We start from the raw sequence: 16,752 nt of genomic DNA, 5'->3' as shown, positions 1-16,752 counted from the left end.
ATCGTGCACGTGATGACAGCTCAAAATAAAAAGCAGGGAAAAAATTTAAAAAAAAAACTGGAAAAAGTCTGAAATGGAGGGGTGTCACTCTGGAATCGTGGCACCCCAGTATTTGTACCCGAAAACTCTGTAAAAAAACAAGTAATTTGGTACAGTTGGGAGGTGTGATCTATATATAGATCTGTTTCTAAGATTTCCTCCTCAAATTTTGGTCACTGTGAGAAAACACTTGAGGATTTTGGGTCTCATAGCATATGTGATTCTCATGATATCCCTGGCAAGACTGCACATGAAAAAGATAGTGGTATCTGGAATCTCTCTGGTCCCAGTACCAACACCCCCTATCTTTTCAAATCCCAGTGCAGGGGTTTGTCAGTAGATTGTGTGGTGGAGACAACAGATATCCTTAAATCCAGGTCCGTCCGCACGCCCCCCCCCCCACCCCCACCCTGCTGCAAAGCAGCCAGTCACCACAGATGCCATGGACTTTGCTTGGGGAGTAGTTTCAGGAGGGATAAAAGTGCAGGTGGTGTGGGACACCAGGGAGAAATGCAAGTACAAATGTGAAGGAGATGCTTGCCCTGATCAATGCACTCAATTCTCTGAACTGGTCAGTGTAACCTCTTTCAGGTGGTTACAGACATTACCACAGTCATGTGGTACATTAGCAAGCAGTCTGTAAACTACTTTGCAGACTAGCCATGTTAGCTTGGGATTTACCTTCACCACACAGTCACATACTACAGACATTCTTCATTCCATCAGAGCAAAATCAATTGGCAGACAAGCTAGACCAGGACAACAGACCCTCACGAATGGAAACTAGATCAAGCAGTCTTCCAAGATTTGATCCATCTGTGGGAATTTCCTCAAGTAGATGTGTCTGCCTGCTTTCCAAACAATCAACTGGCAAGATTCTGTTCCAGGACTCCATGCAAGAAGATCTGGAAGGCAGAGATGCCTTTTCTTTTTCCTTGGACAGGAGACTTTCCATCCTTTTACTAATGTTTAGGGTATTTCTGAATATTCCAAAGAGTCCCCCAAGATCATTATCATCTTTGGATGGTGCAGTGGTGCAGCGGTTTGCATTGTCAGCTTACAGGAAGAGGTTTTATAGTCCGATTCTTGGCTGGGGTGTGCCTCCTGTGCAGAAGTCTGCATGTCATCCCTGCATTCGCATGGGTTTCCTTCCATTTTACAGTGACATGTCTGGAGCGTTTCTCCCCAGGCCTCCGCTGAAAATTGGCGCATTCCAAGTTGGACTTTCACAGTAAACAAACGTTACATAAATAAAATTATAAAGACTCTTCTGGCCCATGTAGCTGTGGTTCTCCCTTCTTTTGGAAGTGGTTAGGGACAGTTATCACAAGCTTCCTCATAGACTGGAACTGCTCTCACAAGAAGTGGGGTGTTTGATGCACCCTGACATCAGTCAACTTCATTTGACTGCCTGGATGATAGTGTCTTAATTCTTTTTAGGCACTTGTTTATTGAGGACATGCAGCAGGTATTAATGTAGGCAAGAAAGTGTACTATTAGAAAGTTGTATTTTAGCAAATAGAAAAGGTTTCCTAGTTGGTGCTAACAGTGTAACCAGTACTCATTTAGGGCTAGTTCTCTGGTTTAACTATATTTCTACGAGTTATTATCCTATGGCCTTTCTTATTCCTTTGTCGAGGTTCATTTATTGGCCATTTCAACATGTCTGCTGGTGGATCCTCCTCTTTCAATGCAGTCTCGCATCAAAATGTTTTTGAAAGGAGTTTTACATAACAGACCTCCAAGGAAACTAGTGGCCCCTCCTCAGTATCTTAATTTTTTGTTAGAAAAGCTAACATTTGCTCTGGTTAAATCATGTAACCTGGCTGACTTTGGATTCTTAATGTGGAAAACAGTTTAACTGATGGCCTTCTTGCAGAGGTCACAGCAGCCTGAGTTGCAAGCTCATATGGTGAGTCATTCCTACCTCATTTTCCAGTTGGGCAGGGTTTCTTTGAGAAGAAATCCTTTTTTTATTCTTGAAGTGATATCAGTGTTTACTTTAAGCCAAGCTAGCCATCTCCCCATTTTCTTTCCTGAACATAAAATGGGGGGGGGGCTATTTACTCCCTACCTTGGATGTCCATAGATAACTCTGGTACTGTCTTGACAGAACTAAGTATTTCATATCTTGGGATCAAGTGCTCATTTCTTGCGAAGGTAAGAAGGAACAACCTGTGTCAAAAGAGACTGTTCTCCTTCCACATCCTAAATGCAGTTATTGTAATCTACCCGGGTCTATATTACACTGTTGAAGGTTCACTGCTGCGCACCACTGTTCATCAAACCATATACAACAAAAGTTCACGTTAGTGAACGTTCACTTAAGCAAATCAGTTATCTAGAGAAAAAAAAACAAATTGGCCCTCCGAAATTTGCCCTTTTCTCTACTGTAATGTGATCTCTGAGTTTGGGGTATATATATATATATATATATATATATATATTTGGGAGAGACCCCCCCCCCCCCCACTTGGGAGAGTTTGAAATACTGTGCTGTGACAATTGAGTGCTGGGCAACTCGTTCCTTTCCTGGGAAAATCATTAATTGAAGTGAACGTTCCCTGTATTTGGTTTGATGAACAGTGGATGTTCTGTAGGCTTATCTCACCTTCTTTCATGAACTTGGGTTCGGAGCCGAACCTCTGCTCAGACTCGGCAATTCTCTAGCTCAGTGTTCTTGTTGACTTGTGGCAAGGAGGTATCCCATCACGCACCGCTGACATATCCCAGCTCTTGTTTGCCGCTCGTTGAACTCAGATGTGCTTCTTGGCCGTGGCCAAGTGAAATTTTTTTCTGATTGTTACTCAATTTATAACTTTTAAAAGAGTTGTATTCGTTTACTGTCTGGTGTCTGTTTTAGACCTTGTGTGGCATTGTTTACTCTGTTTCTGCTGGTTTTATTGGCTGTTCTCCCGCAGGCCTGTTGTTGTGTATCCCAGCATCACTATTGGTTTTGTTTGCAACTTGGGCTTGCATAATTGTGTCTCTTTCCTTTCTAAGCTATTTTCACCAAGGTCTAGTTCCGTTTAAGTTGAGGACCTAGTCTACGGTTTGTGTCTCGTGCTTTTCCTTCCCAGGGCTAGGCCCGCTTAAGTTAGAGGACCTAGTCCTCTGTCTGACTATCTGTTGTTTCTTCAGCGCTAACCATTTGAATTAAAGGTAGTTCCTGCTTTCTGTTTCTTACATTGGTAAATGCATTTTGGTGTTGGATATGTCTAAAGATTCAAAAGACCACAAGCCTTCTGGATTTAAAAAATGTACCAAGTGCGCCCCAAAAAATGTCCCTGACAGATGGGCATTCTGTTTGCATATACTGCTTAGGTGCTATTCACCTTCAAGAATCTTGATCCTTTTGCCATGCTTTTAGTCTTCGAGTCCTTCAAGAGAGAGAGAGAACAAACTTATATTGAAAGGCCTCTTAAAGCATTCTTTTGAGGAAGAATTGGCTATTTCCTCTTCTAGTTCTAAGTCTCCATCTTCCAAAAAAGACAAAGTTAAACCTACAAAAAGCCGGTCTCCCACTCACTCTGTGTCGTCAGAGCTGCCAGAGAAAATTGCCAAATCGACTACCTCCTCTTCGACTCCACTGGTTTCGGTGCCGACAGAGGTTATTGATGTGGAACAGTCCATTTCAGTTCTGAGGGTTACGGAGCCAATAACTGAGTCTGTGTCTTGGAGCCAGTCAGCTGAACTTCGTCCACTTTCTCCGACACTCAGATTGCCTATTTTTCAGCGGTCTAGGTCCCCCACTTTATCCTCCAGGTCCTCGAGGAGCTTTCTGATGAGGACATTGAGAGAGTGGTGCGCAGACTGCTCGAGACATCGGCGCTGGCAAATTTACTTTTGGCTCCATCCCAGTCAGTTCCGGAACCTACTGAGCTTGTACACCCTGTCACTGTTCCTCCTCCGAGCCACTCCGGTGCGTCGGAGCCAGAGATGTCAGTGCCAGTTGCTCTGTAAAGGTTGGTTCCAGCTACCCCAGTTGGTCTCTTGGTTCCGATATCCACTCTGACCCCTTCGGTGCCGTCCATGGGGTCTAGGGTCCTAAGCTCTCTGGTCGGGCCCGAGGGGGGTGCTTGGACCCGAACTTCTTCATTTCCAAGCTTACCTCTCGGTGCTTTGGCTCTGGTAAGTTTGGACCCCACGTCTGTCTCAGAGCCTATCTCCTCGGCACCGAGGACTGCCTCTGCGCCTTCGGAGCGGGAAGTGTCCTCTGAGCCTGGAGGGTCGGCCTTCGAGCTGATGAGTGTTCTGTCCAAGTCTTCAGTTCCAACTAGGGCCACCGGCACTCTTCCCCCTAAAGCACCGACCTCAGTCTCAGCACCTTCTCTCATCCAACACAGCAGAGACTGTGAGTGGTCCCCAGTCTTCTGAGATCTCCCAAAAATAATCTTCTGGGGAGCCCCCTCTGAAGAAAACTTGTAAGAGGAAGCATGTTGACTCCCCCGATGAGTCCATTACATCAGACACTAACCTCGAGGAGTCAGAAGGGGTCCCCCAAGTCATCTGCTGATATCGCCTTCACAGATATCCTTGAGATCCTGAAACAGAGAGGTGGCTGGTCCACCACCTCCCCTTCTAATGAGGAGTCTGTGTACCTGAAGGCTTTTGGGTCTCAGCCTTCCGCCTCTTGGGTATCTCCACCTTTCGACGAACTCTTGGATCTAGTGAGTCGAAAGGTGTGGGAATCTCCTGATACTGTGGAACCAGTTCCTAGAAGACCTAATAAATTCTTATCAGCACCTCAGGATAAAGATTTTCTCACCAAAGGCGTGCCAGTAGATGACATGGTGGTGGCAGCAGCCACCAAAAATCAACTTGCTGAAACTTTCTCCACTGTCCATCCACCGAACAAGGAGTCTCAAACGATGGATAGGTACGGGAAATGTATATTTTCTTCAGCGGCTTTTACACTCAGATCGCTGAACTACCTGTCTCATTTCACTAGGCTCCAGATAGATGATCTGAAAGAGCTGGGAGATACTCAACAAGGAAACGTTTCTGAAGCGGTATCTAATAAGCTTAACGCATAGATGTCTACCTTAAATTCTGTTGTCAACTCCTCCATGAGGCTGATATCTTATGCAGCCGATGGAGCAAGTAGGGCAGCAGGTTCAGGAGTTTCTCTTAGAAGACACTCCTGGATGCACTTGTGTAATTTTGCAGCGGCCTTTGTCTGCATTAACCAACACCCCCTTTGATGGATCCTCGTTGTTTGGACCTAAGGTAAAGGACACACACACCAGGTGCAAACAGGAAGGGAAAACCCTGTCTGCCATGGGAGTCCGTTTTTCCATTCCTTCTAGACCCTATCCCAAAGGAAAGATGTGGTTCAAGATGTCGCAGAGTTTTTTTCCAGGGCGCACAGGGTGATTCCTTCTCCAGAGGCAGAGGAGGAGAAAATGATAGATGTCGCTCTAGAGGCAGGGGAGGCCCGCAGAGTCAGGGAGACCGTGATTCCTTTCGTGGTCGTCCCTACTAGCACTCCTGAAAGGAGGCCCGACTGTGCATCTCTGGAGCCAGTCGGGGGGCGTATATCCTTGTACCCAGAAGCCTGGTACGATATCACTCAAGACAAGTGGGTGCAAAGGATAATTACCAGAGGATACTGTATTCCCTTCTCTTTCCCTCCTCCTTGGATCAGAAGAATCCCGGATGTTCCACCCAATCACAGGGGTTCAGCAACTTTACAAATCCAAAAGTTTTTAAAAAAAGAGAGTCATCCAACCCATCCCCGCAGACCAAGTAGGATTAGTGACTTACTCCAGATTCTTTTTGGTGCCAAAATGAACAGGGGACTTGACACCCATCTTGGATCTCAGCAAGTTGAACAAATCTGTAGGGAAGTCCAAGTTCCAAATGGTCACATTACAGTTGATACTCCCGTTGTTGGGGAAAGATGTTTTGATGTGCTCCATAGATCTTCAAGATGCGTACTACCACATCAAAATGGACAGAGCATCAAGGAGTCAATTACGCTTCTGGCTGGGGGCCAGTCATTGCCATTTTCGCGCCCTACCCTTTGGTCTCACTACAAGCCCCCAGGGTGTTCACCAAATGCATGGCAGTGGTAACTGCTCACTTGAAACGCCTTGGATTCCAAGTGTTTCCGTACCTGGACGACTGGCCCCTGACTGCCACCACCAGGCATCTACTATTACAGGCCAGGGACGCGACCATTATGACTGGCTTGCAGCTAGGAATTACAGTAAACTGGCAAAAATCTGCATTATCGCCTTCTCAGCATATGAATTTCATTGGCGCTGAAATAAATACCATCACAATGAGGGCTTACCTCCCCAGAGAGAGAGAGTCCAGAATCTCAGGCAACAAATTTGGAGTCTACTTCCACAGCGGAAGGCAAAAGCAAAGACGGTACTCAAATTGTTAGGGGCGATGGCCTCTACGATAAGATTAGTCCCATTAGCCAGACTGCACATGAGGGTTCTGCAGTGGTTACTTTTTGCCCAGTGGTCACTCCAGCAACTACCTCTCTCACCCCATCCTGATAACAGAATTGTGCAAACAGGATCTTTGCTGGGGGACCCAGTCCAGCCATTTGACCACAGGCAAACCATTTGTTCTGTCTCCCCCGTCACCACAGTGACCACAGATGCCTCCCAGATGGGGGGGGGGGGCATTACCTAGGAAGAACAGTCCAAGGCATGTGGCAGGAACACGAGGCTCATTTGCATGTCAACATTTTGGAGATGAGAGCAGTGCTTCTGGGGTTGCAAGCACTTCACAGCTTTCTTCCTCTAGGGACAATTGTGATCCACTCGGACAATATATCGGTGCTATGGTACATAAACAAGGAGGGACCCAATCTTATCCCCTTTGCAGAAAGGCCCTTTGAGTGTGAGAGTGGGCAGTGTCTTCCCAACGTTTTCTGGTTGCAATGCACATTCCGGGGAAAACCAACGTGATAGCCGACAGGCTCAGCCGCGAGATTCTGATGCCTCATGAGTGGTCTCTGAATCCACACATTGTGGAACAGATTTTATGCAGATGGGGTCAACCTTGCTGCGATCTCTTCGCCACCCCTCTGAATGCCAAATGCAGCAGCTACTTCACCCTGATCCCCCCCAAACGGGGAGACACCCAGAGATGCACTCGTTCACGATTGGCCCTCGGGACTTCTCTATGCCTTCCCAACTTTTCCTCTGATATCAAAGCTAATTAAGAAAGCAAAATCCTTGGGAAGCAAGGTAATCCTCATTGCTCCTTACTGTCCTCGTCAGATTTGGTTCCTCTTCCTCAGGCCTCACCTAATGGACGAACCTTGGACCCTAAACCTAGTGCCAGATTTACTGACTCGTATGTCAGGGTGTTCCATCCCTCTCTCCACACCCTCAGTTTGACAGCATGGCTGCTCCTGATTCCATCCCTAGTCAGGTTTCATGACTTTTCTCCTGATGATGTACATATTCTGACATCTTCTCACAAACCTTCAACTAGGAAGATTTACGCCAGTAAGTGGAAAAGGTTTTTCCCTCTGGGCTCGTGACAGAAACCTCGATCCTTATACAGCCCATCTCTGCAATTTTGGAGTTTCTTACACAACTGTTCCATCAAGATTCAGCTGCATTCACTATTAAGGTTCAGATGGCAGCTATTTCTACCTTCCATTTCGCTAATGATCCTAACCTTATGGTGCATAGATTGTGTAGTGCTTTCCTTAAAGGGGCCACATTATTGAGATCCCCCGTTATGGACCCTGTGGCACCCTGGGATTTCAATTTTGTACTTTAAAAAACTTACTTTGCATCCCTTTGAACTTTCAGCAAGTTGTGATCTCAAATTCCTTTCATGAAAAACCATATTTTTAGTGGCCATTACATCTGCAAGGAGGGTCTCAACTGCAAGCCCTTTCTATTAGGCCTCCTTATTTGGTATTTCACAGAGACAGGGTTTCTTTACGGACCAACCCTTCATTTGTTCCTAAGGTCTCTTCTCAGGCTAATATTAATCAATCCATTGAACTACCTGTCTTTTTCCCTAATTTTTCTGACAAGGCAGAGTACAAATTTCACCAGGTTGACGTTCATAGACAACTGCAATTCTGTCTCCGTAGAACCAAGAGTTTCAGAAGATCAGACCAATTGTTTATTTCCTTTTCAGATGCAAGAAAGGGTTTACCAGTCTCGAAACCCACTTTATCACACTGGATTTCAAGCTGCATTTCATTCATTCATTTATACGTCCAGGGCAAAGATCTCCCCTTTAAGGTGAAAGCCCACTCTGCCTGATCTGTTTCTACCTCGGTAGCTTTTCAAGCAAAAATTCCCATGGATAACATTTGTGCAGCAGCAACATGGGCTACACCTCATACATTCATAACTCACTACAAGTTGGACGTGGCTTCCAGGAACAGATCTTCCTTTGGTTCCACAGTACTCGGAAGTATTTTCCCGTGAGCCACCCAATATAAAGGTGCTAGGGACGCTGTCCCAAGTGTAAGAATGAAGGCTAAATAGGACTACAGAACATAAAGAAGTTATGTACTCACCATAACGTTCCATGTTTGTAGTTTGCTGCAAACAAAATCTGTCTTGACAGTTTGAGTGTGTAGAAGGTGCCCTGAATATTTGGAAGCTGGATGGTTGGCAGGTTATAACCCATATATTCAAGACTAGTGCAGCAGTGATCATTCAAACATCTACTGTTGGTGTAAGTTTACTTGCACAAATTACTTTCCCTGATGCCCTGGCCAAGTTTCCTGTGGCAGTGTAAATACCACCTTAATTCTTCCATGAAGGGAGACTGCTAAGCTAAGCTGGCCAGTAAAGGATGAATAAATATGTATTCCTTCCAGTTTCTCTGGAGGAGCAAAAATTCTCATTTTTTATCTTTGTGCTCTAATTCTAAAACTTTTTGAAGCAGTTTTTCCTTGAGAAGCCCCATCTTTCTTCCTTTTCAGCCTTTGTTCAGCTTACTTGAATGACTACTTAATGGTCATGTTTAAAAGCGCAAAACTATTCTTTTCAAACAAAAGTGTTTGCATACATCTATGCAAGCAAACATTTTTTTGTATGAAAAGAAAAGTGTGTTTTGCAGTTTAAAGTTTAAAAGATTGCTTTCAAATGTGGAAGACAAACATACTGATCCATGTTTTATTTAATGATGGATAGAGTTCCAGAACTAATTATGCTGGATTAGCATAGATAGGTAATTGCAAATTAGTTACGTTATTGTGAAACTGCTTGGCAAAAAAAAAAAATGATTTGGCCAGTACATAACTAGTTTACAATTACTTACCTAGGAGAAATTTCAACCCCTCTCCACCTTTCTCCAATCCATACTGTGGCATGTGAAATTCTATGAATCCAGGGATATATGTTAGGAACCATTCCTATGGTATTTGCCAAACTACACAAGGAAGATCCAGCTGTACCTGAAATCTATTTGGTCTTGACATTACCACCCACTGGACTTTGAATCCTCCTCCTGCCATTTCTGAGGAAAACATTACAGTGGTGACTTTCTCAAATCCAGCTAAATACAGGCTTTCCATTCCTTCCAGTCACTCTGAACCAGGAACTACAACTCAGATGCATTAGATCTGGCTTGGGGAGGTGTACAATGTGTTCAAGAGTTCAGGATTGGTGGTCACCCAAGCATATGAGGAGCACATTGATATCAAAGGAATGAAGCCCTTCAGGTGTTTTCTCACCTATGAGACCCCAGGTCCTCAGGATTTTCTGACAGCAACCACAGTAATGTGATAACTGTGACATCAAGTCTTACCAGACATGCAGGCTAGCCCTTCTAGCATGGGATCAAGCTATAGAAGCAGATCTGTCCCTAAAAGGTGGTTTACATTCCATCCAAAGACAGTATGCTCACAGATTGTTTAAGTAGATCCATGGAAGACTTTCAAATGTATGCTAAACCGGTGGTATTGAACATAGTCCACAAATGGGATATTCTTCAAATAGATTTTTGCCTTCACTCAGAACAGACAGCTCAAGCTGTTTTGCTCCAGGGCTCCTCATCTCCAAGCCTGGAGGATGGACACCATGTCTTTCTGCTGAGAGTGGAAGTACATCTATGCCTTCTCCCCACTTTTTCTAATCCCAAAGGTTCTACTGAAGATCTAGCAGAACAGACTGAAATCTCGCTAGTGACTCTCTCTTGGCTCAGGCAGCACTGATTCTCTCCATTCTTCACCTAGCCAGGTGCCTTCACTGCCAGTTACCCCACAAAGTATACATGCACAGAAAAAGGGATATCTGCTTTATCCCAACTTACAGGCTCTCAACCTGACCCTGTGGATGACTGAATTTTACTTCTTTTCAGACACCAGTTTTCCAAGATAGTGCTGCAGGTGGCAAGAATATTTACCACTAGAAAGTCATAAATCTCCAGATGAAAAAGATTTTCTATGTGGTGTCTTAAGAAGCATGATAAAATGAGAACCTCCTCCAGGTAGGGCTCCTGGTGATATTTTACTTGAGGGCCTCACCAGATACGTAGTAGCAATCCCCGCCCAAAACCCACCCCCATGACATGTCATTCATGAATATGCATTCCCTCCGAAGCGTAGTGACATGTTAATATAACAATAAATAAAACAGTAAAACGTTGTCTTCAGAATCAGTTTAATTTATTAAGTCACCACCTTGTTTGCCATGCAAATGTCTACATGTTTAACAGCTTCTAGGCTTACATTTTTCTTCATTACTGCAGTTTCAGTTTTATACACTTCATCTATAATTTATAAAACGGCCAACTCAGAATTATTAACTGCATGACATATATCTGTTTTTTTTTTTCCACAGTTAAATCAACTTTTCTCAACAGTCTACCCAGTATGTGATCACTTCTGAGGCCACAGACTATAATGTTTAACAAACATAAAATATTGTCGGCAAGGGAAAGACGTATCCAGGTACAAGACTTTTAAGTTAAGAAAGCCTTGTGGCAGATACGTTTTATCTTCTGACAAGTCACGTGGCCTGTATTATGTTATAAACATCAAATGTGGTTTTTTTTTTGGTTTTTTTTTAAATAGAAGAATTTAATAACTGTTTTGTTGGTACATTTAAAAAACAGATTTAAGCTTATGTTTAATGACTATTAAGTTAATTGATCATATGATGTGTTGGATTTGGTACCTTAATATTGTAAGAACTGTGTGTCTGTTTCTGATGAAGTTGTGAGGTACGTTAAAAGAATGAAAGTTCTAAACAGAGTCCGTTTTTACCTGGATACATCTTTCCTGTAGACAGTTGCATGGCAAACAAGGTGGTGACTGTTAATAAATTAAACTGATTCTTCTATCGTCTACAGTAAGGGTTTATAGTGCATTAACCTTTTGTGTTTTGGAAGTAGTATGTACATTTAATTTACATTAATATTCTCACATCATGTATGCACACGCAGTTACTTGAAGGCTGATTACATATGCAGACCGGGTTGTCACTCAGTTCGCAACATGCCCACTTCTGCGCAAAACAAACTGGTGAGGCCCTCAAGTAAAATATCACCGGGCTTCTTACAGTCTTGTCCTAACGTGTGATCTTCTCAAAACTGGACCAACCTATTCCTTTGTCTAGGCACACTTGTCCACTTTTTCTGCCTGCATGCCATTTATTCCCCCATTGCTGTCAATAATTGAAGTCAGACCATTTCTAATGGGTGTCCTTCACTTGAATACACATAGGGCTATCCCCACCCCCTTGGCATCTCAACTTTATTTTGGAAAAACCTGTCTTACCAATTTCTGTGCCAGTAGCCTCCACCTCCCTAAAGATTTGTACTTGGAAAACTATTTACTGATTGCCCTTTATTCTGCCAGAATGGTTTCTGAGCTTCAAGCCCGAATGGCCACCACTCCTTCCCCTGTCTTCCGTAATGATAGGGTTCCTCTCAGAGCTAACCCTTTTCATGCCCAGGATGGTATGTGAATTGTGTCTGTCAGGCTATACATTCACGTACCTACCTATCTTGACAGACCCACAGAACATAGGTGAGAGGCATTTCCACTCACTCAGTGTTCACAAACAACTCGGATTAAGACTTCTGTAAGACTAAAGACATTAGGAAAATGAACCAGCTTTTTGTTTTCTTATAGAAAGGCAAGTTGGGTAAAATGATCTCTAAACAGGCAGTCTACAAATGGATCTCAAATTCCGTCTCTCTGTTGTTGTTACCTTGGCAAATTCTGTCTTGTCCTGTGAAAGCACATTTAACCAGTAAAGTATCTCGTGGCTTCTTCATGGTCATTAACTCCAGAGCCATTTTAGAAGTAGCCAGCTGGTCCTCTGTACACACCTTCGTAAAACACTACAGAGTGGACAGTTGTTCTAGATCAAAGGCTACTTTTGCCAGATCCGCACTCCTAGGATTGGTGGACAGCTCCCCTTTTTCTGGTCCATCCACCCTATCCAACTTGACTTTGGGAACCACTCATTAGTATTGGAATATCGCAACAGTGATCGAAGGATGGAAATAGTACAGTTGTGTTAAGAACTTGCCATAATAGTAGATGTTTTTCTGATAGTTGCAGTATTGCATCCTTCCCTCCTTCCCGCTTGCTTTTTGTGCTAATCTTTTTGCACCCTGGAGAGGGGAAGTTCCTCTCTGTCTTTTAGCTGGACTTTTTTTCTTTGCTTTATTGACTCAGGCTTCTCCAGGGTCTCCTGGCTTAGTCTGAGGATCTCATGCTTCTATGGCTGCTTATGTACTACTACACCCATGGGATTGGATCGTATACCAGACGTATGAATGTATAGAGGGTATTTGGCTTAGGTATGCTATTCAGATGTCAGGTTACCTCAGGGAGGTAACCCAACAGTATTAGAATAATGCAGCAGTCATCAGTAGGGCATCTACTGTTATGGTAAGTAATTACACAACTGTACTTTTCTTACACTCTGCTTCCTTCTGTATGTGCTAGATGCTGAGGTCAGTGCTGATGATTTATCATTGTGTTGTCAGATATTTGCCTCTCGTCTACAGGATCACAATGATCCATATCTGTCATCTTTAGTAACACGTCTGTCAGTCTTGTGGCTAGTTTAGACATAACACTTTGTAGTTATTTATTTTTATTCTCTATTTGCTAACTGGGTAGGTAGACTAGTCTGAAGACCTTTTTCAGATATGACCTTGGCCCAGAAGGGCAAAAAACAAGAGAGAGAAACATACAGTGGTACAGGTGTTTGCACATGTAAATACTGGATGACTGAGAACATGTAGTACACATAATGAGCAGTGCTTGCTGTGTAGATAGATACTTAAGGTAATATGTCCAGGGGACAAAGGAGTAGATGGCACAGTTGCTAATCATTATCTGTAAAAACATTCACCTGATCATAGTTTAAAACTGAAATAGATCTATATGTAGTGGAATCTGAAGGGTGTTGACCATCTGAGTAATGCAGCCACCATAGCTTTTTCCTAAAAAGCTGACACCCCCCCCCCCCTTATATCGTTAAACAAATCCTGCCAAATGTTTGCTTTCCTCCCTCCTAAGTCCCAAATTTCCAAGGGAGTGACATTTGTTCCTGAAAACTTCCCTGTTAATTATACGTAATTGTTTTTGTCATCTGTTCCTGTCTTGGCCATTAGTTGTTCAGCTTCATCTTCCCCTTACCTTGGCGTAATAGTCTTCCTCAACTATTTCCATGTGTGCCCTTTCTTGGTTTCCCTATTTCTTTATGCAGAATTTCATAAAATTTCCAGAATATCTCGAATACATTTATAGTGTCGTAAGTTTGGCTGCAACTCTTTCTACTCTCTGTTGCACAAGTCATTAATGGTATTTAAAAAAAACAAAAAAAAAAAACTTTGCACTGGTATCAAAAAGTTGTTGCTTAACAGCAGCCTTCCAGTCTCATCGATGTCATAGTCGTTTTTAAAGGGTTGCATAGCATGAGTGAATGGGTTTATTTCCTCCACTTAAGTTATGCATTTGTTGTCACCTCATACAATGCATGGCAGTTTCCCTCCCTTTTATGTGGTATAGTTTGTATCTCTCACTTTTACATTGTGTTAGAGTAACAGTAGACTTACCAAACTGGTCTTGTCATATTAGTAGTTGAAGACCACATTCATTACAGCCAGTGTACAGCCTGCTGTTTGGACTGCCTTGTCTGAAGAGCTTAACAGTATCCTTTATTTAAACAGCAGTTCCCCTGTGTTTTTATTTTGAATTATGATTGTGTATTATGCATTTAAGACTGACTGTATCTCTGCACTGAACTTGGTTGCAGTGCATGTTTTTTGTGTGTGTGGTTTTTTTTTTTTTTTTTTTGAGATCCCTGCATCATTTATGGGACTGTTACCCAGTGTCCAGTATCCAAAGTGGGTCTGTCAGCTACTCCTCATCCCCCTGGACTTCCTCAGATATAAGCTGGGACCGGGCGTACAGCTTAAAGTTGTCTTGGGGGGGTCCCCTGCCATCTCCAGTCTGTTGTGGGCTTTGTTATGCCTTACCCATCATTCCTCCCCACCAGTGCAGTTGGGTGGTGACACTCAAGGGGTGGGCATGCAATGGAGGAATGTGGCATATTGCCCAATCTCCCCCCACAGCTCAGGTACGCCCATCACCCTTTACCTTAATGCAGGATCCCCAACCTCCACTAGGAATCACTGCAGGGGTCAGCCATGCAACTGCTCATCCCCAGATATGTGTACACCTATCCTTCTCCTGCAGTTCCCTCAGTCGTCTGAGGCATTAATCGATTGAACTGTAGTCAGGGCTTTTTTCCTTTATGCCACTGGAGCAGTTTGGTTGCAGTATAAATTTTTGATTTCTTCCATTGCATAATCACTTATACATCACCTGTGGTTCACATCTTTGTTTCTGAAAATCTTGACTAGTAAGGAAAACAGTGTACTGCATCAGAAAACAGATTTTTAGAATTGTAGGCCTGCCAAATCTGGGCTTTTTGTACAAGTGGTAGGTAGCCCTTGTCTGTAAACATTCATTTTATTTATGTAATGTGTAATGTGATCATGCTTCATAGGAGGAATGTTAAATGGGCTTAAGCCCAGCATTCAGGATCAGAGTGGTAATTACTTGGAAAGCCTCTGCCATCTATAAAACCCTCATGTCTTATCAGATGTATTATCTCCTTTTGAAAGCCATGTACTTGCAGAGTTTTATGTCTAATCTTGTTCTCTGCATCTTCTGTTTTTCCTTAGATATGTGTGTGACCCAGGTCAAATTCCAGGGAATTTTCTTAGTTGTAGCGGGCATTGGAATTAATTTTATTAATTACCACTAGTCTTTAAAGTTACTTCATTCTCCCTTTAAATGTGCTGTGAAGTTAAATTCCTCCACAATTCTATCAAGGTTTTTTTTTTTTTTTTTTTCCATTTTAGGGGAGCTCACTGATTTTGAGTCACTGTGTTCCTGGATTGGTGCTGTGATGGAAGCGAGGGACTTAGCAGAGTCTGAATCTTCAGCAAGGAAACCAGCAGTATCCTCAGATCTAGGTAGGTCTTATTTCTTTTGGGGCTTCTAGCTTAGTTATATTAATGCATAATGATAGGGATTGTTTCCACTTTTTTTTTTTTTATTTTGTTAACATGATTGTAAGGAACAGTAGAAACAAGGGTGGAGACATCTTTGAACTCTGAACTCTCTCAACTCGCCAAATACCATTCCAGCAGGCATCTAAGATCTGAAAATCATCTACTTCTAAAAGTAGATAAGCCCACCTTACCTGCTGGTCAACTCCTCTATGCCTTCACCGTCGCCAAACTATGGAACTCACTTCTGCCATCTATAAGAAACACAGGCAGCACCACCACCTTCAAACAAATGCTGAAAAATCATCTCAACTCTTCCTGGCTATGTTCCTACTCTATAACCTAACCTCTTCACTCTCCTTATATGATTACTAAACTCCTATGTCTTTTGCTACAAGTGACTGATGATATTTTCTCCATATTTATTTTTATCTTCACTTGTTGATTCCGGTACAATAATACTGATCTCTGCTTATACCAATCTGATTAAATTCATTGAATTCTGCTTTAATGTATATTTTCTGTATATATTGCTGTAATCAAACAAACTAGATTCCTGCTTTTATGTACATATTCTGTATTTGTTACTATATTTACTATCTGCAACACTGTTTCTGCTTCTGCACTAATTAATGTTTATATTTTTTCTGTATCTCATTGGAGCCTTTCTCCTAGGGCCTCCACTGAAAATGGGCTCTTTTAGGCCCAGTGGACTTATCCCGGTAAACAAATGCAATAAATAAATAAATAAAAATAAATAATTGGAAATCAACAAAACTGCCTTATTAGCTTACCACAGACGTCTGCTTTTGTAGCTTTCATTTTGCTTTTTGTTTTTAGACCACCTCACTGTTAATATGGAAGGTGGGTAAATCTGATGTATTGCTTTAACAAGAAGCTTTTCTTAACTAGACTCTGGCACATGATTTGTTAATTTGTTTTCCTTCCCGTACACGTGCATGTGTGTGGCTTTAGTGGTCTCTAAGCAAGCCAGTGATCTTGTCCATCTTACATTGAGAACTTGAATACAGTATTCATTTCTCTTGTCTCTAGAATGTCGTGTGGGGCTTTCTGATGTTACTAGGCAATCTGGAACTGTTTTTCTGTTTGCTGTTTCCATGACCTCAGTTTTCTGTTACAGTACATCTTTTTCCTCCAGTGTATGCTTCTGTGCTGTTAATTAGGTCTTGCCTGCCCTTGTGACAGTAGATACTAAGGAAAACTTTC

The 16,752-nt window shown here is 42.7% G+C and overlaps 1 protein-coding gene across 1 annotated transcript in view; it reads left to right on the top strand.

Annotated features, from left to right (window-relative positions):
- Positions 1 to 15,489, top strand: part of LOC122793961 — a gene marked incomplete at its 3' end in the record, with an annotated part of 2,396,194 nt that extends 2,380,705 nt beyond the window's left edge. Inside the window, 1 exon segment of the mRNA XM_044062016.1 lies at positions 15,376 to 15,489. Coding sequence (XP_043917951.1) covers positions 15,376 to 15,489 — 114 coding nt within the window.
- Between the last annotated feature and the right edge of the window lie 1,263 nt (positions 15,490 to 16,752).

This window comes from Protopterus annectens, chromosome 2.part1 (assembly GCF_019279795.1).
Source record: "Protopterus annectens isolate FY-2018-M chromosome 2.part1, PAN1.0, whole genome shotgun sequence".
Taxonomy (NCBI): domain Eukaryota; kingdom Metazoa; phylum Chordata; order Ceratodontiformes; family Protopteridae; genus Protopterus; species Protopterus annectens.
The sequence above is the reverse complement of the archived record's forward strand: the minus strand, read 5'-3'. Positions and strand labels throughout refer to the sequence as shown.